The sequence below is a fragment of the Dipteris shenzhenensis genome, chromosome 4 (genome assembly GCF_047967505.1).
Source record: "Dipteris shenzhenensis isolate YYH24624 ecotype China chromosome 4, Dip_SZ_1.0, whole genome shotgun sequence".
In the NCBI taxonomy this organism is placed as follows: domain Eukaryota; kingdom Viridiplantae; phylum Streptophyta; class Polypodiopsida; order Gleicheniales; family Dipteridaceae; genus Dipteris; species Dipteris shenzhenensis.
Genome location: NC_141599.1, coordinates 39,874,685 through 39,900,404, shown reverse-complemented (window position 1 = coordinate 39,900,404; position 25,720 = coordinate 39,874,685). Strand labels below are relative to the sequence as shown.

The 25,720-nt window shown below is 46.0% G+C and overlaps 1 protein-coding gene across 1 annotated transcript in view; it reads left to right on the top strand.

The window, feature by feature from the left end:
* Nucleotides 1–2,356: 2,356 nt before the first annotated feature.
* Nucleotides 2,357–25,720, top strand: part of LOC147902848 (uncharacterized) — a 52,517-nt gene continuing 29,153 nt past the window's right edge. The window contains exons 1-3 of the mRNA XM_087374224.1: nucleotides 2,357–2,610; nucleotides 7,397–7,498; nucleotides 7,612–7,723. Coding sequence (XP_087230350.1) covers nucleotides 2,396–2,610; nucleotides 7,397–7,498; nucleotides 7,612–7,723 — 429 coding nt within the window. The 5' untranslated portion in view covers nucleotides 2,357–2,395. The remainder of the gene's footprint in view (nucleotides 2,611–7,396; nucleotides 7,499–7,611; nucleotides 7,724–25,720) is intronic.

Below are 25,720 nucleotides of genomic sequence, written 5' to 3'. Positions count from 1 at the left end.
GAGTGTCCCACATCAAACAAGAGCCCCCATTTTTGTTTCCTCATTAATTGACTGAGGTGGCTGAGGGCATCTTCGATGTGAGCATCTCTGCCAAATATCTCTCAATGGGATGTGAGTTCCTAGAAAAATGCATGCTTGTGGGCACGATGCGCACATAGCAATGCTCCTTAGCGCTACCAAACTATTACACCAATGCCTTGACAAATTGCAAGTAAGGAGCTGCGATGATTTGTAATGCCCTTTCTACATCTAATTTACGTTGTACGTTTATACATTTGAATGATTGATGAGAGTATTGTTTTGAGTAGCCTATTGCCTTGTCTTTGTTGAACCGGGGCATAGTTATATTGATCTTCCAGCCTGCTGAAGAGGGTGGAGCTGGAGCAAAGTGCATGATAGACGAAGGAGCTCTTGGAGAGGCAGAAGCTATCTTTGGAATAGATGTGACACATGCCCAACCAATGGGAGTTATTGGTTCAAGGCCCATACAAGCGCAGGTGAGGACGTTGGCATGTGAGTTGGCGTTTAGCGTGCAGAGACAGGAGCCGGCTGGCATGCCAGGAGAAAGAACGAGAGGCAGGGGAGCCGAGGAGAGTGTAGAGGGAGGGGGGAGGAGGGAAACCGAGGGAGGAGTGGAGGGATTGCCAGGAGGGGGAGGGGGAGAGGAAAAGGCGATGCCAGGAGGAACAAGGAGAATTGAGCTCGGCAGTAGTTTCATGTCATCCCTTCCAACCGAGAGTCTTAGCGAGCGTAGCTCAATCTTAGCCCAAGAGATAGAAAGAGCGAAAGGGAGAGGCAAAGAGAAGTAGACAGAGTAGCTGAGTATCGAGTGTGTGTCTGTGTGTATGTATATATATATATATATATATATATATGTATGTATGTATATACATATATATGTATATGTATGTACATATACATACATATACATATATATGTATATATATATGTATGTATATACATATATATGTATATGTATGTACATATACATACATACCTATACATGTATATGTATATATGTATATATGTATATATGTATATGTATATATGTATATACATGTATATATATGTATATATATATATATATATATATATATAGAGAGAGAGAGAGAGAGAGAGAGAGTAGCTCAACATTTAGCTTGGGATGGAGGGAGCGACGAAGATTGATTGATTACTGCCGGTTGCTGTAAGAAAGGGATAGATTATTATGAGAGAGACCCCGAGACGAATGATGTAGTAGCTCCGTATCTAACCTGAGAGATAGAGAGTGATATGTGTTGGCTACCGCCCGAAACAGATTGATAATGTGAGACCCAAGAAGCAGTCTCGGAATCTTTGTTTACTGGTGCGAGACGTGAAGAATGAGATCCGAATAGATGTAAAAATCAGCATGAGCAAACAGACGAACAAGTGAATGATAGAGAAAATCGAAATCACCATACACACAAGACCACCAAGTCGACTTTTCTTCAGAGAAATCCACAGCCAAACAAGAAGAAGCACGAACAAATGAGCAACAGATCGACTTTTCTTCAGAGAAATCCAAAGCCAAATGACAAGAAGCATGAACGAGCAACAATCTGAAAAGGACGAAACTTCAAAGACGAGATTGAGAAGAAGATAAAGGAAGAGAAGCGAAACGATGAAAACAACAAGTTTCCTTTACCAAACGATGAGAGAGAAGGTCACACCCGCTTTAGATGGAAAACAATTCCTGATGCTATAGTCTGCCCCTAGCAGGGCAGTGCTAATAAATAAACAAATAAACAAGTGAGTACAAGTACTCGTGAGCACTGCCTTCAAGTTGGTTCTATCAAAGGAAAACTATTGTCAAGATGAATAAATGATTAATTTACAACACATGTGATGGAAGCCATGTATGAGAAAATTCGAATGATTTACAAACTCCGTGTGTGTGTGTGTGAGAGAGAGTGAGAGAGAGAGAGAGATTCTTAAAAAAAGAAAGTGTGTGTGAGTGAGTGTGTGTGGGAGAGAGAAAGAACCAAAATAGAAGGGGCCACATGGCAACAAAGTGAGTGGGACACTTTTTTAACATTGCTAATAAATATAATGTAGATGTAGATGTAGATATGTCAATGGATATATATATATATATGCATTGATATATCTACATTATATATATATACATATATATATATATATATATATATTGAAAAATGTAAATATATAAACAAATGTATGGGGGGACATACTTGAGAGGTTTTTGTCTCGGTGTGCATGGGAAAGTGCGCGCCAAATTAGGGTATGAATTTATAAATAAACTACTTAAAGGTGAGTCTGCGGAGCATCTCGTCTTTCTTCACCATATATATATATATATACCTATACAACTTCTAAGTTCCAATGCCATGCTCCACTTCTTCTGATCATTGCCATGGCGATCGTCTTCTCAGCGGCTGCTCATCAGCAGCCACCACGATTTGTATCGTCGCTCGCCAAATTCTGGATCTTTGGCATTGCGGCTGCCGCCTTGTTTGCTCTTTCCGGCCATTGGCGATCGCTCATAATTCCGCCATGGCGTCCAACGCTCCAACACGATTCCGACCCCGATCGTGCGGAGCGATTGGCCACCGTCCGAATGTTCAATGCGTGAGTTCGCTTCTTCATCTCCATTTCGTCTGTATCTTGGAATGACCAGCAAAATTGTTACGACGGAATTAGCTTCTTGATTCTTTTGACATCCGTTGTGGAGCGTGCGTTTGTCTGCGCATATTATCGTAGATGCTTAAATTCCCTTTCGTTTCCTTCTAACCGTAAAGCCTGATCGTTGTTCTGGGCTCGTTTCCAGCATTCTCGTTGGCTAGCGTGATCCAGCTACTCGGAGCATCAAAGCGCGTTCTAAATGCAACGTCCGTTGCATTTCTGGAATTTACCTTCTCCCGCCTAAGCTATGGCCTTCCATCGTATTCTTACTAACTCCCTGGCATTCACGGGCCAGTGAGGTGCACTGAGACTTATAGTTCCAGTTTGCCTTATAGCAGTTAGGATCATAGGTGTGGTTTGAGAATGTCTCCAGGAAATGCATACGATACCAAAGTCATCGAAATATTATACCGTTATTGAAATATTATACCTCCTTTGTTTCTCCGTGTCATAGATTTGTTTCCGTGTGCTTGGAATGTGAAGTTGTGTACAAGGAAAGGCCATGTACAAGAGCGTTGCAGAAAAGAGTAATGCCATTTGTCAACTTTATGTGCACGCTAAAGGGACCTTGCTTGTTGTGCCTCGAACGTGTCACTCCTCAAGAGGCCTACTTAAGGGCCGAAGATACCTATCGGAAGGTTCCCAACACTGTACCACATCACTATCTTTTATGTCCAACGAGTCATCCTCAAGAGGCCTACTCAAGGGGCGAAGATATCTATGGGAAAGTTCTTCACACTGCACCACATGCCTACTAATCATAGGGGACCCCTACATCAACTTGCTTAAATCCCCCATGCTCTCCTCATATGGGGGCTTGCTTACAGATGGGGAGGGGATCTTTCCAACACCCCCTCTCACGGACACATCTCGGCCTAATGCCAACTTGTCGATGAAGTTGCTCCAGCAGCTCCCATGATGAAGCCCTTTGGAATAATGTGGTGTCGATTCCAATTCCTGTTATTTCAGCCAGTGGCTCCTGCTCCTCTAGGTCCGGTCCAAGCAAACCATTGTGGTACACAAGTCCATCCAAGTTAGTACTAGATGGCACCACCACCTTGAGTCATGTTTGTGCCTTCGAGCTCGAATGATCAAGATGCCATCATCTTCCATATGTCCCCCTCATAATGAGTGAACAGCAGGGAGTCTTCCAAGCACCATGCTTTCAGGGTCTGTTTCAACCCATCCTCCCTCTAGCAAGGCAGCAAAAGAACCATCTCAAGAAATGAAATCCAAAGAATATCTCCAGATAATCACCTGCCAACGATTTGCTTTTGAGATTTGAAGAAGCACCCACACTTCCCCTTCTGCCTTCCAAGCATATGTCTTCCAATCTTGCATTTTCTGAGACACATGAAGAGCAGATTCTCCCCACAGAAAGTTATAAAGGCTCAAATTAATTTCACAAAGTACATACCAGAACGTCGTCTTGCCTATGTGCTTGCTCTAAAAGCAAACCATGCTCACCTCATAGAGGCACATACCAATGACCTGTGTAGTCCCATAATGCCCCTTCTGAATTACAGCATCTAGCTGAACCTGAAATCCTAAGGCACTCCACGGAATCCACCCTCATGTTAGTATTAATTGCCAAGCACCTGGAGAGTCCAAGCACCCCTTGTTGTCCTTCACCTACACAGAGGTTTTCGACTCCTCATCAGCCCACATCTCAATATCAGACATCCTCACTGCTGCGACTTCTAGGTCTGCATATCTTACCTCAACAACACAATGAGATGTCACCAAGAATTAACCAAAGCTCTTGACTCACCATATGAATCTGAGGTTGGACTCCTTCTTGTTCTTTTGATCCGCCTTCTTCTTTCTACAATCCTTCGCAAAATGGCCTGGCTGATCACAATAGAAGCACTTCTTTTTCTGCTTCCTTTTCTTACTGCTAGAAGTTTCCTCTTCATCTCCAGAGTCATCCTTCTTGGGCTTGCCACTGCTAGGCTTGCCCTGTCCTTTGCCGGCTTTGTCCTTTGCTAACAATGCCTTGTCGTTGTTTTCTTTGTTATAGAGGTTCTCCCGAGCCTCTCCCTGTAGCAATAAGGGACCCAACTTCTCAATGGTCAGAGGTTTGTTCCTCTCTCCTAGTGTCACAGTTGTAACGAAGCTCTTAAGCTCCCCGCTACACAAGTATTAGCAAGGCCAATTGGCTTGAGTCTACCTTCACACCAAGCGATGCTAATTGATCTCTCACCAGCTTGACTTTCGTCAAGTGATCATGAACCGAATCTCCATCATTCATACCCATGTTGTAGAGCTGATGTTGAAGAGTCAAGATCCGGGGTGTATTATCTGTTTCATACAGATCCTTCAGAATGGCCCATGCCTCTACTGACGTATCTGTCATGTGGATATGAGGAATCACCGAGTCCGCCATTGTCCTTATGATCAAGGCCAAGGATTGGGCATCTCTATCCTCCCATGCTTCGAGTTCATCTGCATCTACCTGTGCAAGTATCCTCCCCTTGTTGTCCATCACATCTTCCGGCTTTGCCTTCGTTCTTGTTGTAAGCTTCCATAATTTCCGAGCCACTAAATGGCTCCGGATCTTCACCTTCCAAATAGGATAATTGGTCCCATCTAGTTTCTCGGACTCTCCAAAGTTAAGGATAGTGAAAGAAGGAACATGACTAAGAAGAGCAGTGGATGAAGGGGCTTTTGACTTCGACATCCTTGCTGTAATTCTACACAGCGAATCCGAGAACTAACACCACCGTCCATAGACAACAACTCTTTACACATCTGACTAGACGTTAGTCACCCTCCGTGTTGCAAGGGCACAATCCTCTAGTCGTGGAAGTCAATTCTCTAGAGCCTTTAATCAAGGTCGTCCTTCAGCAAGGTCCTTGCCTTCAAGCTCCCACACTTGTGAGCCTCGTACTTGGGCTTTGATACCATGTTAGAAATCAACCAAATAGAGGGTATGCATAGTGGAAGACTCATAGAATATCCCAGGAGCTCACACATTGGTACTTAATGTGCTTCACATATATGTGCAGATCAGTAAATAGACAATGCTCAAGAGAGATGTAGGACCAACAAAATATTTCCGTCCAATGGACACAGTACAATAGAGGGCCAAAGTCCCACCAAATCGTGGTCCTTTGTCCCCATCAAAACTCCGTGGCACTACTAGATCCGTGAGTCCACGTGCTCCCTGACGAACGTATGTAGACTTTAGTCTCTGAGCCTGATCCCCGCACCTTGCCGCCCTGAGTGTCAGCCTAGGTGTGCAGCCCTTCTTCAAGCTCTTTGTCTGCAGCATACAGCCTGCTTGGACCTCCAGAATGTAGGCCGCAATCTGCTGCTCCTCTGCTCCAAACCTGCTCTCTGAAGGCTGCCCTGGTGGCTGGAGAATGAGGCCCTAAGGGCCCCCTTTTATAGGGGCTGGTAGCCCCCCATATGTACCGACCCAGCAGGGCCAAAATGGCCAACTGCTGCTGGACTGTAAACCAACCTACAGCCCTAGATTTGGGGCTGTGGGCACCCTCCATGGGTCTGTGTGCTGGCCGACCTGGTTGGCCAGCCAACCAGCAAGGGGACTGCCCCTTTGCAGCCCCTTTCCCTGCTGCAGCCTACCTTGGCTGTTGCCCTGCTGGCCGACCTGTTCCAGAGCCTTCTCCAGCCCCTGGATCTGGTCCATAGGCACCTCCAAACAGGCACCTTTGCTCTAGGTCCACTTTTCTGTGTGCTGTCCACATGGCAGCCCATGTGGCAGCCCCATCTTTCCCTAGGTACACCCCCCCCTTGCTCTCCTCATATGGGGGACTTACAGATGGGGAGGTGACCTTTCCAACACACTTGTGATCGGAAGGAACTAGAAAGATGGACCGACAAAAGTAATTTTACATTCATGGCATCTTGTGATCTGCCATCTAGAAGGCAAGAGCCTAGATGGGGGGCTCTTGTGTGTACACTCCTCTCCTCTCAGTCTCTCCCATGCTCTCCAACAGAAGCAAATATGGTTATGGAGAATGGTTCAGCAGAGTGTTTTATAGATCAAACAAGAGAATACAGACAACGCTTATTGCAGAACCAACATAAGCTTTTGCTTCTTATGATCTCTATGTTTTCTAGATCTTGCATTTTCTAATACCTGTAGTGCAGTCGTAAGGGTGTCTATAGGATTTTGGTAGTATTTTGGTTGTTAATTAGACAGTTTTATGTTGTGTTGAGCAATTCACTTCTATGTTGCTGGAGGTCTGTGTGATGAAGTGTAGAAGGAGATGTGTTGTTTGCCTTGAAAGCAATTCATGCCTATATCCATGGGGATTTTAGTTGGGTTGTGGAAGGGAACATGTCGAGCGATCTTGGTTGATGGTCGAGATCATTCTGCCATCAGTGTGTTGTCCTACTCTTGGTTTGAGAGGAGGATTGCTGGATTGAGTCAGGGTTGGCCACATGTTAGTTATTTGCATATTTATGTTTGTATGTGATTGAGAACTTAGTGGCAAGCAGTGGATAAAGATACGAAGTGTTATATAGTCAAATAGTGGGTTTTGAAGAAAGTGTAGTCAAGATACTTGGTGATGCGAGTCTCTTGTGTGTGTGTGTGTGTGTGTGCGTGCATGCGTGTGTGTGTTGTACCTAAGCAGCGAACTCAATAAGTTGTTCCTTGTGTATTAAAAATGCTTATCCAATTGAACTCCTTCCTCCCTGCACCCCCTTCCTTTGCCAAAATTTTGTTTTTTTCTATATGAGTTTCAAGGTATCCATTTTGCAGGCTGCAAAGATTTTCTGGAATCCGAATTTTTCATGCATTACGGATTCCAGATTCAGGTCATCGAGGACGCATGGAAATTGACTTGGTGATTCTTACTAAGAGGTATTTTGAAAGCTTGAATTGAGTATGCTTGCCTAGTTTACGCATGCTGTGTTTGATAGATGCTGTTACGGCCATTTCATTGGATTGTTATCTATTACAATGGATGTTTCTAGAAAACTTTATGTGGTGGAGGTCAAAAATTGGGCTGGAAGTGTAAAGTTGGAGGCTGATGGCAGTTGGTGCCAGATATGCAGAGACGGCTCAGTTCTTAAACATCCAAACATTGTAAGTCATCACCATGGGGACTGTTGTGAACTATATTAAAACTTAAAACTATTGAAGTACATAGGGACTGCTGCATGGCTGGCCTATTGCTGTGGGGTCCATCATAATAAGGTTTTGTGCTGTTTCTTTTCTTCATGATCTTTATGGTCAATGCTTTTGAAGGTTATGTGATACATATAGAAAAATAAACGTGTGAGAAGGCTTGTTTTGCCATGGATTACCTTGCCGAAACAATTTTATGCTGCAACCTTTTAAATGCAAGAAAAAAGGGGCTTTGTCATAGGCAATAAATCTTAAAATTACTTTTATAAATTGAAATTCTATTTAGTATGACCACGATACATAGAATCAAGATGAAATCCTATGAAAAACTTATACAAAATCATGCAAGAATTGAGGCTGTCATAGAGAGTGGAAGTGCCATGTAGGTCCTGTGGCTGTGAGTGAAGAGTAAACCATGATTCCATTCTTGAAAAAAGCTCTTTCGGCCATTGCAGCACGTGAGGAGTTGTGAATCCTGTCCCTTTTATAATATGCTTCTAGATCACTGAGAGTGAGTGAAAGGAAAAGGTATGAGTCCCATTCATTTGGGTCCTTCGACTGCAGTGCCTGTTTGGTTAATGAGAGCGGTACTTCACGGCTTAATTGCGGCTAGTGCGGGAATTGATGGCCTGCAGTAGTCATTGGTGAATTGTCTAAGTATTTGATTGGTGGCTGTGTGTGGGCAGTTGTGTTTTTGGCGGCTGTTGAACCCTCTGACGGGAACCACCTTTGTGGGGAGTCCATTTAATGTGCCTTGTGGTGTTTGGACCATGGGGGGGTGTTGGCAGTATAGGCCTATGTGGCCTTGGTGTGGTCCAAACCCCCACGCGGTGCCTGAGGAATATACTTGGTTGATGGAAATAAAAGGCCCTTGGTATGCGAGCATGACACGTGGCATTGGTGAATATCCCATGTGTAATCAATGAAAGGTGAAGACCCTCCTTGGTCATCCCAGCTGGCTCTTTTGGATGACTAAGGAGGCAGCGTGGCTAGGAGGTGGGGTGTGGGACCTCCGTACTCGGCGCTTCTCTGGCTACCATTTGGCAACATCTGGGCAGATTTCCAACAAAGAAATGATAGTTCCTTGTGATATGAGCAAGAGCTCTTGAACATCTTATGTAGCAGTAGTTTTGAATGAAATTCCTGGAAAGGTCATTCTGCCCCATCTAGGACTCATTGTATGGAAGGCTTATGTTGACACTCTATATGATGTACCCAAGCAGCCCATTCCCCATATGAGAGACATCCCTCGTTCCACTATGCGTGGTTGAAAGAAGTGTGTTTGAGCTCTCTTGACATAGGTGGATACTCGAGCGATCAAGAGCAGATCAAGGCCCTAGATAACAAAGGATCACTGACTTCTTCAAGAGGGGGAAGCCCATACTTGCAACTGCAAGATATGAGATCCAAAGTTGGGATTACATAGGTCACCTCCCCACCTGTGAGCCCTCAAATGAGGACATGGCGGAGGTATACCAGCAGCACGTCAGGGGAAGAGAGATGCCGCATGGACAGAGAGGAAGGATGCAATGGGGCAGTGATGCCACATGGGTAGCATATAGGCTGCCATGTGAATAAGAGAGTATCTGCGTGGAAGGACTGCTATAGGGCAGTAGCAAGGACAGTAGGTACATGCCATTCATAGGCGGCTGCAGATGATTGGAGAAGAGCAGGTTGGCAGATGGCCCAGTGCACATGGACTGTGCCATCATATAGGCCCTGGAGGTGGCAGCAGTAACAACTACCAGGCGGCAGTTTATAGAATCTGGTCGGGGCAGAAGGAAGGCATCAAATCTGTCAACTTATGACATCTCAGGTTGGCAAGCAGGTGGGACCTGCTGGTCACGCCAGTCTGCAAATCTGGTCACTCTGCTGCCGAGGCATTCCAGCCCCATAAAAAGGCCCCTGCATGGGGGAAGTTCTATGTCTTTTTGGTGCCTCAGTTCTAGGCTACAGTTTACATGTCGGCTGCAGTTCCAACAGCAAGGAGGCCTGGAAACAGTGAGCCTTGTGCCTCACCATTGGCTGCAGACAGAAGCAGCAAGGAGGTCAAGGATCAGGGCCCACATAGTACCTCACCTTTGGCTGTCCACTGGAGCAGCAAGGAGATCTGTAAGGAGAGCATCTACCCAACCCACTAAAGCTTTTGGAGAGCATGCTGGCTGATAGAATTTCGAAGGTACCAGGAGGAGGTAGGAGAACAGTTTTGTGGCGCCAGGGGTCCCCATGTAGGTAGTATCTTAACTGCTAAATGGTGGCACACTGTGCACACCTTTGTAAGAGGTTTTGTCCATATTTGGAGCAATACATATATACTGTTTCTACTCTAGATCATTGGCTCATTCCACCCATCTTCTGATGTATCACACCGTTTTCTCTTGGTTACACTACATATGTAGAGATGTGCTGCTGTGTGTGATACCTCTTCTAAAGAAGGTATATCAAAGGCTTCTCCCTGCTCCCGCTATGCGGCCTCCTCCCTGCCATCGCCATTGCCAAAAGCTTCCCCCGAACCCACCCACCCACCCACCTCTGTCTCCCCGCGCCCTCTCATGCTCTGCCATCGACCCCCCGGCCCCTTCTGAGGTCGCACGGGGGGCTTGCTGCTGCGCGCAGATCCGTAGGGGTCCGTTGACCCCATCGGCGGCCCGCCCTTGCGGGTGTGTGGACTCCCACCCCCCCGCCTGGCTTGTGGGCTGAAACAGCAGGGTGTGGTTGCTCCAAAGCAGCCGCTTGGCACTTGGGGCTTCCCCCCCGGGTGTGGTGAGGCAGGCAGCGGCCTTTGCTGCCCTTGGCCCTCCCTTTTGAGGACACAAGGTGGAGCAGGCAGCCCGCTGGTTGGTTCTTCTTCCAGCAAGCAGCCCCTCCTCTATGTCTGCCTTGAGGAGTGGAGGCTCTTGCCTTCGAACCTTGACCTGCCCCTTCCGTTCGAGGTGTCCATGCTTCCGTTCGTGGAGCGCCTCAGGTGACCTCGACAGTTCCCGCTGTTTTTTGGGACTGTTTTTTGGTGGTTTACTCAATCATCAACTAGCAGCCCACAAACCGCCTCTTCCTTGGGGTCGGCTGTCTTTTGTTTTGTTTTTTGGTAGAGGCTCTCAAAGGACTTTGCTCCTTTGCTCCTTTGCTGGGTTTTCCTTCTTCCACTTTCACAGCACAATGGTTGTGTCTCTCTTCTGAAGAACGAATCCTGGTGGCGACCGTTCAAACTGGCTCACATGGCAGCACCCTTGACTCCCCAAGCTATCAAGGTTCTTCTTTTTCCAGAAGATAAACACCAAGCGAAGAAAGCCGTATAGTCACTTCAGGACCTGGCATTGGTAGGGTGGTGCGGAGCTTGCTTCTTTTGGGCCCACACCTTGTTTACCTTAACCCTTGATACCATGGTTTCACGGTTAATGATATGGAGTCAACCCATCATATACCTTGCTTTCCAGTGACGCTCAGGCTCTCGGGGTTCCCCAAGCAGTACAAGTCCATTCTCCACTATATTGGTGGAGCCTTTAGCACAATGCTAGAGCACCACTACAGATGGTTGCGTCAGTGGTTGCAGATGGAGTCCCCAAGCTCAGATTGATTATGGAGAGCCGAAGACTCTTACGGAGGAGATCCTTTTAGAGATATTGGATGGTGGAGAGTTCCAACAGTGTGTTTGAGATTTAGGACAGTGCTTACAGTGTTGGTAGATGGACACTTGACCAGGGATTGCAAGAGGGGCCAGAGCAGGGATCCCCCTCAGCTGCCCGTTGAGCAACAGACTCCTCGACCAGAGGGTGTGCAGCATGGGACAAGTCAACGGATGGAGTCCCAGACACCTTGGGTTGATCCTTCTGGAGGGGCTTGGACTAGAGTATAGCGTAAGAATCCCAACAGAACGCCTTCAAGCAAAAAAGGCAGCGTGCTAGACAACGTGAGCAGAGGAGGATAGAGTGAGAGGCCACTTAGTCTCAGAGGATGCAGGCTCCCCCTCAGCCTCGAGGGAAGTAGATAGAGGAGACTTCAACAGACCGCCCCTGATCACAGGAGATTGTGATTTTCGATTTTGTTTAGGCATCCCCCCCGTCGTCAGTAGGGCAGCTCGGAAGCAGACCTAGCACCAGGATCAGAGGTTTTTGGCAGCATCAGTGCCCTCTAATTCAGCGTCTTCTCCGCCCACCCCTCGGGCAACCTCAACAGTTCTCGCTCTTGCTTTCCCCCCTCCCCGCCCTTCTCCTTCTCCCCCTTCCGCCCCCCAGCCATTGTCACCCTCACCACCCGCCCTCCTGTTTTTAGCCCTCTTTCCCTCCCTGATTCTCCTCCCTCAGAGGAGGGGGCAATTGCTTCTTCCTTCTCTCGCCCCCCGCCCCTGACCCTAAGCCTCTGGGCAAGAGCACAATAGAGCCCTGATCTTCCCCTCAGGAAGCGACCGCGATGTCCTCGTCCGAGCCCCAATCTTCTTCCCGTCTTTAGGATACGGCTTCTTCGCAGAAAACTTCTTTGGGAGACTCCTCTTTTGAGATTTCAGGTCTGCAGCCTCGCCATGGGCAACCTCTGCCTAGGGAATTCTAGAGAATTGGGCCTTGTAACTACTTGGAGATACTCGATGCATACCCCCTCGCCTTGGAGTTGATGGTTATGATCCTGCAGCCCCGCAAAGGGGGCTTGATCGCTGTTGTCGGTCCTCGTACGTGCCCTTTTTCCTTCTCTGTGTGATCGAATGATGAAGGACCATATATACAGCATGATGGAGGAGTGGATGGCTCCATAGGGCGTAGATATGTGGTCAATCATGTCAACTCGGCTACTTTTCAGCTGGGCTTCTCCTCTGAGAGACTCGACATAGGTTATGCCATGGGCGTCAATCGTTTGGGATCGGAGATACACTACTCACAAGTCATGCATTGGTCAATGTGCAGTCAAGTTGAGAAGTGAGGTGTCTTTCGTGATGTAGTGGGCCCTCATGATTGGTGTGGAACTTGTTATGCCATTGGTATGAAGACGCACGGATGCAGAGAACTCTCTGTCCAAACCCCTCTCGAAATCTTAGCGGTCAGATATAGCAGCGCAGGCTCCTTCTCACAAGAGAGCTTTGTTTCCTCAAGATTCTTCTTCATGAGTTGGACACTCGTGAGTTGGAACGTGCATGGTCTCCATGAGCGTGCATGCCAATAGCCATAGTACTTGATCCTTCGTCGAGCTTCAGAGGGCAGTGGTTGGGAGGTCGGTGGATTTCCTTGCGATTTAGGAGCATTTGTTTTCAGCAGCAGATATTAGCCGGCGTCACCATGTTTTGCCATGGAGAGGCCTAGAGGTGTGGTTTCTAGTAGTAGGCAAGAGTGGGGGAGTCTCCATCTCAGTTTCTTAGGAGTTTCTACGGATGTATTCACCAAGGGAGAGCTGATCACAGGCAAGGTAGTTTGGATAGGGATTACGGTTGGGGACTCCAGGATAGGCATTTCCTGGCGTGCAGACAATAGTGTCCCGCCTTCTGGGGATAGTTGACGGAGAGGCTCCCAGATGACTCTTGGATTGTTGGAGAAGATTTCAACAATCCAGAGCATGGGGAGGACAAATATGGGGGTGCGTCCTTCGCAGAGATGCCGGTGGGCTGAGAGGAGCACTTGGGAGCAGTTCATCTTCACAGTTTGCAAGATCCTTGGAGAAAGGCGGAGTTCTCTAGGCTTCCAGATAGCCTCAGCTTTTCCTTTGGGCAGCGTAGGCATCGATGGACTCCTAGAGAGACTAGGTTGCTTCTATGTGGGATAGTGGGCTCTAGATAGGGGCGGAGCCATAGGTATTTTGGTAGGTACCACGATCTCAGACCACTCCTCGATGATACTGCAGCCCCGGCATGGGCTTTCCCCAGAAGGGGATTCACATCCCTAACTCATTATTATAGGAGCAAGAAGTGCAGGAGGTGGTGAAGACATTTGGAGGGAGCCGGACGACAGCCCAGAGGGAGGATGGGCGATTTAGGAGAGCAGCAAGGAGCTGCAATCACAGGCATTGCGGCGGTGATGGCTCTTACATGCACGGAAGAGGGCCTTGAGGTGGGACCTGCTTCCATTGAGTGTTTCAGAGAGTAGGATCCGGGGTCGCAGTGGTTGGCAAACAAATATGGGTGTGCATGGTTGGACCTACAGGATACGAAGATATGCATGGCAGAGTTTTCCTATCACTCCACCAGTTCCCACTGGGTGCAGTAGAGGGATAGGATATAAAGAAAATACTTGGGGACAAATAAAACAATACTGAAGACAATTAATGGCTGAAGAAGATATATATATCACAAACGGAACTCAGTACAAGTGAAGATATGAGAGAAGCTCTGGAGGAAACAAACGTCAGTCCTGACAACTGTAGTGGACTTCTGCACTAGCTCCACAAGTTGGAACTGAACCAAATCTGAGACAGCAAACTGATGCAGGGGTTGCTGCAGATTTGGAATAGAAAGAACATAATCTGGAGCGGAAGTTGGAGGTAGATCTGGAGCAGAAGTTGAGGGCAGATCTTGGAGCAGAAAGGAAGGCTTATCTGGAGCGGAAAAGAGGGCAGATCTGGAGCAGAAAGGAGGACAGATCTGGAGCAGAAAGGAGGGGCAGATCTGGGGCAGAAAAGAGGGCAAATCTGGAGCAGAAAGGAGGGCAGCAGAGGAGGCAGCCAGGAGGCAGAAGTTGAGGCAGCAGAGGAGGCAGCCAGGAGGCAGAAGTGGCTCAGGGTGTGCAGGAACCTCTGGAGCTGGAAGAGAGAAGATAATTGAATACCTAGCCCCCCCCCCTTTAAATAGGAAGGGGCTTTAAGTCGGTCAACCAACAGGTTGACCGACCTGGTCAGATTTGACCGACCAGGTCAATCTGGTCGGCCAGATCTGGTCAGGCCAGAAAAAACTTTTTTTAATAATTTTTTATTTTGTTTAACCTCTGAACCGGGGCTTTTGACAGTTCTTTGGTTGTGGATTTTGCCTCCGATTCAGGGTTTCTTTGACAGGATTTGGAGAGGCACCAGTGGTGTTTGTACCTGTTTATCTTGTCTTGGAGAATTGGAGATTGCCTGGCTTAACACCCCCTCTCAATGTCCAATGTAGACAGGAGAAGCAAAGAGGTGTTCCATGAGTGATCTATCATCTTCATCAGCCTTTTTAAAAAATAAAAAATAAAAAAATAAAAATAAAAATAAAGGGTTTTCATTTAGATGGAGATGCCTACAAAGTAGGTTTTCATCTTCACTAAATGCCCAGATGATGGTACAAAAAAGAAAGACTTGAAGGAGTGCCCTCGCAGGGGATTTGTTCACTTCCTTAAGTACACAAAGAGAAAAAAAACTGCTAAAAAGGAGGAGGAGGTAAACCAATCCCCAACCGTGGGCAGAGATGCTCAAGAGTAGGGCGATTAACCGGCTTGGTAAGAATATCAGCATGATTATCGGCAGCTGGAACATAGATCAACCGATTAGTATCTAATTCCACTTGCTCGCGAGTAAAATGAAAGTGAACACCGACATGTTTGGTGCGGTTGGAAAAAATGGGATTGCCTGCAAGAGCAATGGCACTTTTGTTGTCGACGTAGAGGATCGTGGGTTCAGTACAAGGAAAGTGTAGCTCTGCTAAAAACTGTCGGAGATATATGGCCTCTGTGGTACAATCATACAAGGCCCGGTATTCAGCCTCAGTAGAAGAACCAGCAACAGTCTCTTGTTTACGGCTAGACCAAGAAACAAGTGCCGAGCCAAACGAGAAAATATAGCCGCCATGAGAACGACGATTGTCCGGGTCACCAGCCCAGTCGGAATCAGTGTATCCCTGTAGGGTTAGTCCTGTTCTGAAATGTAAACCATAAGAGTAAGTACCACGAATGAACCACAAGATACGAATACATGCATGCCAATGAGTGAGCTTGGGTTCATTAAAATACTGACTGAGAATAGAGACGGAGTAAGCAAGATCAGGACGAGTGTGAAGGAGCCAGAGGAGTTTGCCAACAACCTGGCGATAGAGATGTTCATCAAAGGGAGGAGACTCCAAGTCTTTTGAGAGCTTTACGGTGGGATCTAAGGGAGTGGCAGCCAGCTTAGGCTCATGAGGAATGATTTGATCGGTTGAAGAGCATATTTCTGTTGAGAAACAAAAATACCACCAGAATGTTGTATAACTTCCATGCCTAAGAAATAGGAGAGCCGACCGAGATCGGTCATTTCAAAAGTGATGCTGAGTTGAGTTTTAATGTATTGAAGTGTAGTGGGAGTGGAGCCTAAAAGCAAAAGATCATCGACATAGAGTAAAATAAAGCAGACCCCCTTTGACGAATGATGGATATATAAATTTGGATCAAAGGGAGTAGAATGAAAACCATTAGTTTTGAGGAAGGTGTCTATCCGGTGGAACCATGATCGAGGTGCTTGTTTAAGCCCATAAAGAGCTTTGCGGAGACGGAAGACCTTATTTTCATGGCCAGGAGGAGAAAAACCTGGTGGGGGAGTCACATAGACTTCTTCATCAAGGTAGCCATTGAGAAAGGCACTCTTGACATCCATTTGATAGATAGTCCAGTGGTGATGAGCAGCTAGGGCGAGAAGAAGACGAAAGGAAGTTAATTGAGCAGTAGGGGCAAAGGTTTCCTCATAATTGATACCATGTTTTTGGCAGAATCCTTGCACTACTAAGCGGGCTTTGTATTTTTCCAGGGTGCCATCTGCTTTGAGTTTTGTTCGGAAGATCCACTTGGTTTCGATGACCTTTTTGTGAGTGGGTCGATTGACCAAGATCTAGGTCTGATTGCGATCAATACTTTCAAGCTCCTGTTCCATAGCATGATGCCACGCAGGATTTTTAACTGCTTCCTGCCAAGTGGCAAGTTCAGAATGTATGATATAGGCCGTGGTAAAAAAAGAGGCAGTGGCAGTAGAAGAAGTTATTCGAGTAGAGCGGCGAGGACTAGAAGGAGGAAGTTCGACATGAATAATCCCGGAATCCTTCATAGTTTGGCGATACCAGCGTGGCAGCGGGTCGTGAGGAGAAGCAATGGGTGGGGAGAGAGATGTTTCGGGAGGAGAGGAAGGAATTTCGGGTGGAGAATTGTCGGAGGGAACTGGAGTAGAGACGTCATCAGGAGAGAGAATAGAGGAATTTTTTAGCACTGCTCTTTCATCGAAGACCACATCTCGGCGAACCAGAACTTTGTTTGTACGAGGATCAAATAATCGATAAGCTTTGGCTTCTGCCGAGTAGCCAACTAGAAGAAAAAGTTCAGCACGAGGTTCGAGTTTACCGCGAGTATCATTGGGAGTATGAGTGTACGCGCGGCAGCCAAAGATACGAAGATGAGAAATAGAAGGACGATAGCCATAGAAGGCCTCAAAAGGCGTCATGTTCAGGATGGGTTGAGTAGGACAACGATTAAGGATATAGACAGAAGTATTGACGGCTTCGGGCCAGAGACGTTCAGGCAACTCGGCTGCAAAAAGCATGGAACGGGCCATGTTCATGACAGTACGTTGTCGCCGTTCGACACGAGCATTTTGGGAAGGCGAATTTGGAGATGTAAGATGGCGTTGGATACCATGCTCTTGAAGGAATTGAGTGAATTCATGGGAAATGAATTCACCACCATTATCACTACGAGCAATCCCAATAGACTTTCCTGTTTGGTTCATAACCAAGCGAGCCCAAGTAGCAAAGAAAGAAAAAGTGTCGGATTTCTCTTTCATGAAAAACACCCATTGATAGCGAGAGTAATCATCCACAATTAAGAAGAAATAATGTGAACCATTGAGGGAAGAAACAGGAGTTTGCCACTAATATCGAGGTGAATTAGACGCAAAATCTCACTGGCTCGAGAAGTGGAATGAGAAGGAAAAGGAGTTCGGCTTTGTTTACCTAATTGACAGGGATGACAAATATCTTTAGCTCGCGATAATTTAGGTAGGCCATCAACTAGATGATCCCGAGACATTTCATATAAAGAGTCATAAGACAAATGTCCCAGACGATGATGCCATAATCGTTGTGTCAGTTGGATCTTTTAGGGTAGCATTACCGTAAAGCCGATGAAACTCAGAACCGCAATGGGAGGGAGTCGCAAGAAATTGATTTATAAAGTACAGACCATTAGGTTGAGCATCACCTCGAGCTAGAAGGAGTCCCGAGGACTCATCTATGATGTCAACATGCATCTTTGTAAATAGCACTGTGCGACCAAGTAGGCAAAGTTGATGAACAGAAAGAAGATTGACCCCTAATTGGGGGACATAAAACACTTGATCCAATTGAGCAAGATTGGGACCTTTGTCAGTATCAAAAGTTATTGAACCAACACCATGAATAGTAGCAACAGAGTTATTGCCACAACGAACTCCCCCTGTTGCCGGTTGGCGAGAAATGAAGAGATCAGGATGAGGGGTCATATGATGAGTGGCTCCACTATCCACAATCCAAGAAGATTTAGAGCCACATGGAAGAGTATGAAAAGCTGACCCAGATAAGGGAGAGGAGGAGTCAAGCTCGGTGATATGGATCAAGGCTTGAGAAGTGAAGTCTAGAGAATCTCCGGTGGACCAGTCAGACAGACCTTCAGGAGTTATAAAGGGAGGAGATGGAGTGAAGTGATTAGTGACATGGCCCTGGGGTCTCCAGAGACTAGTGTTTGAAGGAGGAGGAGGAGGACCACCCCTAGGACGCCAACGAGGTGGCTGAGGAGTCGTGGTAGGGGGCTGTGAAGTCCAACGGGGTGGTTGAGGAGTCGTGGTAGGGAGCTGAGGAGTCCAACGGGGTGGTTGAGGAGTCATGGTAGGAGGTTGAGGAAGAAGGCCTTTGGCTTTGGAGCGACATTCATCGTCAATATGCCCAACTCTCTGGCAATGCTGACAAAACCTATTCTTTTTGGGAAGGGATTGCCAGGCGGGTTTACTACTAGAGGGGTTAGGAGTAGGAGAGGGCTTTCCGGAGCTAGGTTGATCTTTTGGAATCCCGGAGAGAAGAGCCCCCTTTGAAGCAGGAATGCTATGTTTTTGGTGGACCTGAGAGTAAAGACGAGCATAACGCAAAAGTTGACATTCAAACTCATAAAAAGTAGGAAGAGAAGGTTGAGAAATGATTTGTTGCATAAAACTGAAATACTTGGGCGGAAGTTTATTTAAAAAGAAAGTAACTTGGTCATCCTCGGATTTGGGAGGACCAGTTGTGGCAAATTCAGCAACTAACCGCGGGTAATCTGCTAGTTTAACCTTGAGATCATCGTCAGCAAGAATCTGGAATTGTTGGAGATCATGGTCAAGATTGATGCGACGAGTACGATCTCGAGCTGCATAGCGGTCAGTGAGATGTGCCCATCGCTCAGAGGCAAGATCAAAATCCTGTAATTGAGAGTGAAATTCAGGTAAAAGACCTTGCATAATTTCAACAATGGCAGTGGCATTACGATGTCGCCACAAACGAACTACCTGAGGAGGATAAACATGAGGATCAGGTGGCGATTCGGTACCTTGAACGAGTTCCCATAGGTCTTGAGAATCAAGCACATGGCGCATAAGATTTGACCATGTGGTATAATTAGACCCGTTAAAACGAGTCATATCAGTGAAAGCATGTTTGGCTGTTGCAGAGACAGGGTGAGGGGAAGAAAGAGAATGATAGGGATGAGTTCATATACAAGTCCCATGGTAGCTCCTTCCCTATCAGTCAGGCAAAGGGTCTTCAAAATAGGTGCACAAAGCTTCATAATGAGTCTTGCATGTTGCCAAAATGAAGCACCCAATGTGCAAATTTACAGCGGTTAGCTCTTCGAGTGCTCTCGCAAGGCACATGTGCTTCTCCTTGTGAGAGGAATTGGAGCACATTCTCTCTTATCCATACTAAAAGAAGGAATAGGCTGCTTCCAAAGAATACCGAGAAATTAGTATACATCCATACTAATTTGCGTCTCATTTCCAAAATCAAGGAAAGGGGATTTGAGAAGATAGAAGTGACCCTAGAAATGATCAACAAGGAGAAGGATGATGATAGGCTGCTAGCGAGGCAAGCAGATACAGAGGGAGAAGACATTGCAGCCCCTATTGTTACACTTACAGGAACGATGGATGTTGCTGTAGCTTCAAGCAGCTCTAGTCTTTTGGAGTTCCATGGCGAGGCAGATGAGGATGATAGTGATGAGAAGGAGGAGGGTGCGGGCATTGATGCAGATGATGATGAGGATGAGGATGATCAAGAGGATGAGGATGAAGATGCAGCTTGAGGCTTGAGCCTCATTGGTTGTGAATTGTCATGTATGCTTTATTTCCGGCCTGTGGCACAGTGGCAGTCTTTTCTTTATGATGTTTTGCCTTTCATGTTTTGGTGTAGTTACTAGTACGTACTTCCTTTGATCATGATGTTTTGGTGTAGTATTGATTATTGATCTATGATCTATGATTCCATCATTTGACAGTGGACACTATGTATGATGTATTAAAATCTAGAATCCAGATGACTACGGTCTTTGGAGACTGGAGTCTTTCTTGAATGATGAATCGCGATTCACGACTCATGAGTGATGACTTTAAAATTAATACAAGTTTCAAGTTTCAGTTTAATATCTCTATGTCAATTTAATTTGTACAATGATCAATGATCAATCTATATTTTTCTGAAAATTTTTGGGTAAAATTAGGGTCACATATGTTTCAGCCCCAGGGGCTGAACCATACTCCAATCATACTTCCGTACTCGTATGACGTATGCGTATGTTAACGTATGGAAAAAACTATGGCCAGGATCACTGATCTACGTGATCAGCTCAGGAAATAGGAGACAAGAAGCTCTTCTCTATTACTCTCAATAGCTTAGCGTCCTCATATGGCACATTTGTCACTTCATTGACCATTGTTCTCAGGGCAGCCCCACTCTCGTTCGATGAGTTAGTTGGGCTTTTGTTGCAGGAAGAGGAGAGATGCTCAAATTTTGCCAAAGCCTCTCGTCAGGGTGAGCAAGCGCTTGCCATGGGTGGAAAGGGCAAATTTCAGAAAAAGTTTGAGCCAAAACACAGCCATACAACTCAGCCCAAGGAGGGGAATGCAAGCAGTTCAAGCAAAAATCAGAAAAAGGGCAAATGCAATCATTGCAAGAAGCCAGGGCATTACATCATAGAGTGTCAGAAAAGGATTGCCAATGAAAAGAAGAGACAAAGGGACAGCTCTAGCAGTAATTTTGTTGCTCCCGCTGAAACTCGTGCTTCAGGTGCACATGGTGAAGCTCATTTTGCCCAAGGTGATAGAGATTTTGTGTTTGCTGCATTTAATGAGAAGATGGATGCTAGGGGGGATTTGAATGCTGAAAATCAATCAACGGATGCTTCCCTTGTTGCAAGTGATACATGGTATATCGACAGTGATGCTACTAAGCACATGACTCCTTGCCAGGAGTGGTTTGAGAGCATCACACCTGTTCATGGCAGACAGGTTACATGTGCCAATGATGCTTCTCAAGACATCATCGAAGTTGGGCACATTCCCATTCAGCAATGGGAAAGTTAAGTATATCCGAGATGTTTGGTATGTTCCAGATTTGAGGCAAAATCTGATTTTAGTTTCTAACATTGTCCATGATCAACATATGTTGGTCAAATTTTAGGATAACCAATGCAGGATCAAGGATCCAAAGAAAGGGTATGAGGTTGTAGCAACAGGCACATATGACAGAGGCTTATGCAAGCTTGATGCTCAGCCTTATGATCAGAAGGTATTGGCTGTAGCAAACACTTCCCAAGCTGATTTATGGCATGCCAGGTTTGGACATGTCCATCACAGGGCATTGTCCTACTTGTACAACAATAATATGACTCAGGGAATGCTAAAATTACAGCAACCAGCAAATGAAGTGTGTGAGGGGTGTGCACTTGGCAAATTGCATCGCTTGCCATTCAGTAAACAAGGCAAGAATTGGGTCAAGGCAACTAGAGTGTTGCAGATAGTGCACAGTGATGTATGTGGCCCCATGACTATTCCCACGCATAGAGGAGCAAGGTACTTTGTGACCTTTATAAATGACATCTCCAGGTTCACATGGCTTTTTCTCATGAAGGAAAAATCTAAGGTGTTCTATTGGTTTCAGGAGTTCAAAGCTATGGTTGAGAACGAAACCAATTCTAGAATTGGAACACTCAACTCAGATAGAGGGGGAGAGTACATGTCACATGCATTCCAGGGATTTTTGAAGCAGCATGGGATTAAACATCACTTGACATGCCCTTACACACCACAGCAGAATCCACTCCGTGAGAGGAAGAATTGTACTCTCATGGAAATGATGACATGCATGCTGAAATTCAAGAGAGTCTCAAAGGCTTTTTGGGAAGAAGCAGTTGTGATAGCCACTTATATTCAGAACAGATGCCCTACCAAAGCTTTGGTTAATGTGACTCTATTTGAGGCTTTGCATGACTTTAAGCCAAAGGGTAGTCATTTCAGAATTTTTGGCTGAGTGGCATATGCTTTGGTTCCAGATGCACATCAGACAAAGCTTGATGACAAGAGTGTCAAATGCATTTTCGTGGGGTATAGCACTGAAAGTAGGGGATTTAGGCTTTATAATCCGGCTACTAGGAAGGTAATAATCAGCAAAGATGTTTTCTTTGCTGAGAATGAGTGCATGCATCCCGCTAGTGCAGACTTGCCACCATATGATGACACCTCTTTGGACATCATCCAGTTTGAGGATGATGAGATGGAGTCTCCTGATGCTTCCCCTTCTACTTCTCATAGTTCAGATGGCTTGCCACATGTTGAGGATGGCTCTCCTTCAAATGTTTCAGATTTGTAGCCAATTAATGAGAATAGACAGCCTCATGTTTGGAGGCATTATCAACGTCGTGAGGCCACTAAAGATGTTGATGCAGCTCCGAGTGGTACAGCAGAGAAATCTATTCCACGTTGGGCAAGGTTGACCATTCAAGATGCTAAGGATCAGCCTACTTTGAGGAAAACCAGAGCCAGCACTCAGAAAAATAAGAAAAAGGTCAATTTTGCTTTAATGACCTCAGTGATGGAAGCTGAAAATGAGCCTCAGAGCTTCAAGGATGCTCAGCATAATCTGGCATGGCAGAAAGCTATGGAAGCTGAGATTAAATCCATTGAGAAGAATGCCACATGGGACTTGGTTGATGCGCCCATTGGGAAAAATGTGGTTGGCACGAAATGGATTTATAAGGTTAAGTATCATTCAGATGGCACAGTTGAGAAATACAAAGCCCGTTTGGTTGCCAAGGGGTATGCACAAGAGGAGGGGATAGATTATGAGGAGACTTTTGCTCCAGTGGCCAAGATGACCACCATTTGTTCTGTCATCTCTCTTGCTGCGTTTTATGGTTGGTTAGTGTTAGTGTACTAGATGGATGTCAAGACCGCTTTTCTCAATGGAGATCTTAAAGAGGAGGTCTATGTACATCAGCCCCAAGGTTTTGAGGTGAAGGGGCAAGAGCACAAGGTATGCAAGCTCAGGAAGGCTCTATATGGGTTGAAGCAAGCACCTCGTGCATGGTATCAGAAGATACATAAGTTTTTGCTGTCCCAGGCCTTCGTAAACACTCATACAGAGCCAAATCTGTATGTTTTGCAGCAAAAATGAGAATTGGTCATGTTGGTACTATATGTGGATGACATCATACTCATTGGCAGTGATTTGCAGCAAATTACAGCAGTGCAGCCCGCTTTATGTCACAACTTTGACATGACAGATTTGGGCCTATTGAACTATTGTCTTGGCATTGAGTTTTGGCAGACCCATGATGGGATTTCTATGTCACAGACAAAGTATTCGAAGGGGTTGTTGCAGAAATTTAAAATGAAGAACTGTAAGCCAGTGGCTACTCCATTGGAAAAGGGACTCAAGCTGAGTAAGCATGATACTGCTGAAAAGTTTGATGGCACTTTGTACAGGCAGTTGGTTGGTAGTTTGATGTATCCTGTCTCCACTTTGTTCCTACATATGTTCCACGTTGTGATGCTGGCCACGGTCTCCTGCACGCCATCCTTTGGAGAAGAGAGAGGACGTTGTCAAGTGGGTGGGGTCGCCTCATGTAGCTCAATCCAATGAATGCTTTGCTCATGTATCCCGTAGGCTGGGGAGACCTTGTTAATGTGGAAGGCATGGCCTTCCTCAGTCAGCTAGGCCGCCATTCCTGAAGTGAAGTCCCATTGGATCCTTTGTATCCGAGCCACAATCATGGGATCCCAACTAGATCCGCCAAGCACTAGGGCAGCTCCATAAGCACTGTGGTATGTCTCTAGAACTCTATCCCTGCAGCGGTGGCAACGTCCATCCACCCACATTTGCTCCAGCCAAGGACCTATGGGTAGACCGCCGTGGGCGACCAAGCCAAAAGAAAGAAGAGAACTTCCGTGGCCGTAGGCTAGACCATGAACCCATTGAGAATTTGGATCTGACCTTTTGGGGACCTGTTGCTCAGCCCAATTTCTCTCTTGTGAACACTCTGATATCTCAACACTCTGATATCTCCATCTGGATCTGTCACCTTATCTGTGTCTGTAAGAGAAGAAGCCGTTGCTCAGCCCAATTTCTCTCTTGTGAAGGGGTCCACTCTGATAGCTCCATCTGGATATGTCACCTTATTTGTGTCTTTAAGAAAAGAAGCCACCTTTGTCCACTCTTTGTGTGGCTTAGTTGAGCCGCCATAACTACTCTTCTGGGTCCCACTGCACCTCTTGAAGGGGCTGGCCCTCCCAGGATAGAGGCACCATCAGGGAGCATCCGGATGAACAAAATGTTTGTATCCTGAAATTGGTTTGGTTCTCAGCCAAGGCTTTCAACTCTTGAACCAATAAAACACTTCAGATTTAGTCTTCATGAGGAAAGGCCATGTGAATCTAGAATAGTCATCAATGAAGGTAACAAAATACCTTGCCCCTCTATGCATTGTCACATTCATGGGACAACATACATCACTACGTATAATCTGCAAAACTCTAGTGGCTTTTTCCCAAGAGCACACCCTTCACACACTTCATGATCTGGCTGCTGTAATTTTGGCATTCCATGAACCATTTCATTGTTGTACAAGTAGGTTAATGCCCTATGATGAACATGGCCAAACTTGGCATGCCATAAATCACTGGGAGAAGAAAGTGAGACAGCCAAAGCTTGCTGAACATAGGGCTGAGCATCAAGCTCGTATAGCCCTTTACCATAAGTACTTGTTGCCACAATTTCATACCCTTTCTTGGGATCCTTGATCCTGCATTGATCATCTTGAAACTCAACAAGCATGTGTTGATCATGGGCAATAGAAGAAACTGAAATTAAATTCTTTCTCAAATCTGGGACATACCAAACATTACGGATGCATTTTTTATTGCCTGAATCCAAAAGGATGGAAATATCTCCCACTCCTGTGATGTCCTGTGATGCATCATTGCACATGTAACCTGCTTGCCATGAATAGGTGAGATTTCCTCAAACCACTCCTTTCTAGGAGTCATGTGCTTAGTAGCACCACTATCCAAATACCATTTATCAATGGCAGCAAAAGAAACTGAGCATGTGCACTAGGATCCCCCCTGGCATCAAAGCTGTCTTGAATTGCAGCAAATACAAAATCTTTGTCCTCTTGTGCAAAGTGTTCATGTGGTGGAGCATTTGCATTTTCAGCTGGTGCAACAAAATTACTGCTTGTGCCTTTTCTACTCATTAGCAATCCTTTTCTGACACTATGCAATAAAATGACCTGGCTGTTTACAATAATTGCGTCTGCCCTTGTTCACCTTAGGACCCTGATTTGTACTTGCATTCCCCCCATTCTTGGGCTGATATGTATGGCTGTTCTTATCCTGAAAATGACCTCCCTTTTGCTGAAATTTGTCCTTTCCTTGGGTGGCAAGTGCTTGCTCACCTTGATGGAAAGAATAGGCAAAATTGGAGGTCCTCTCTTCTTCTTGTAACAACCACCCAACTAGCTCATCGAACGAGAGAGGGGCTGCCCTGAGCATAATATCCAAAGA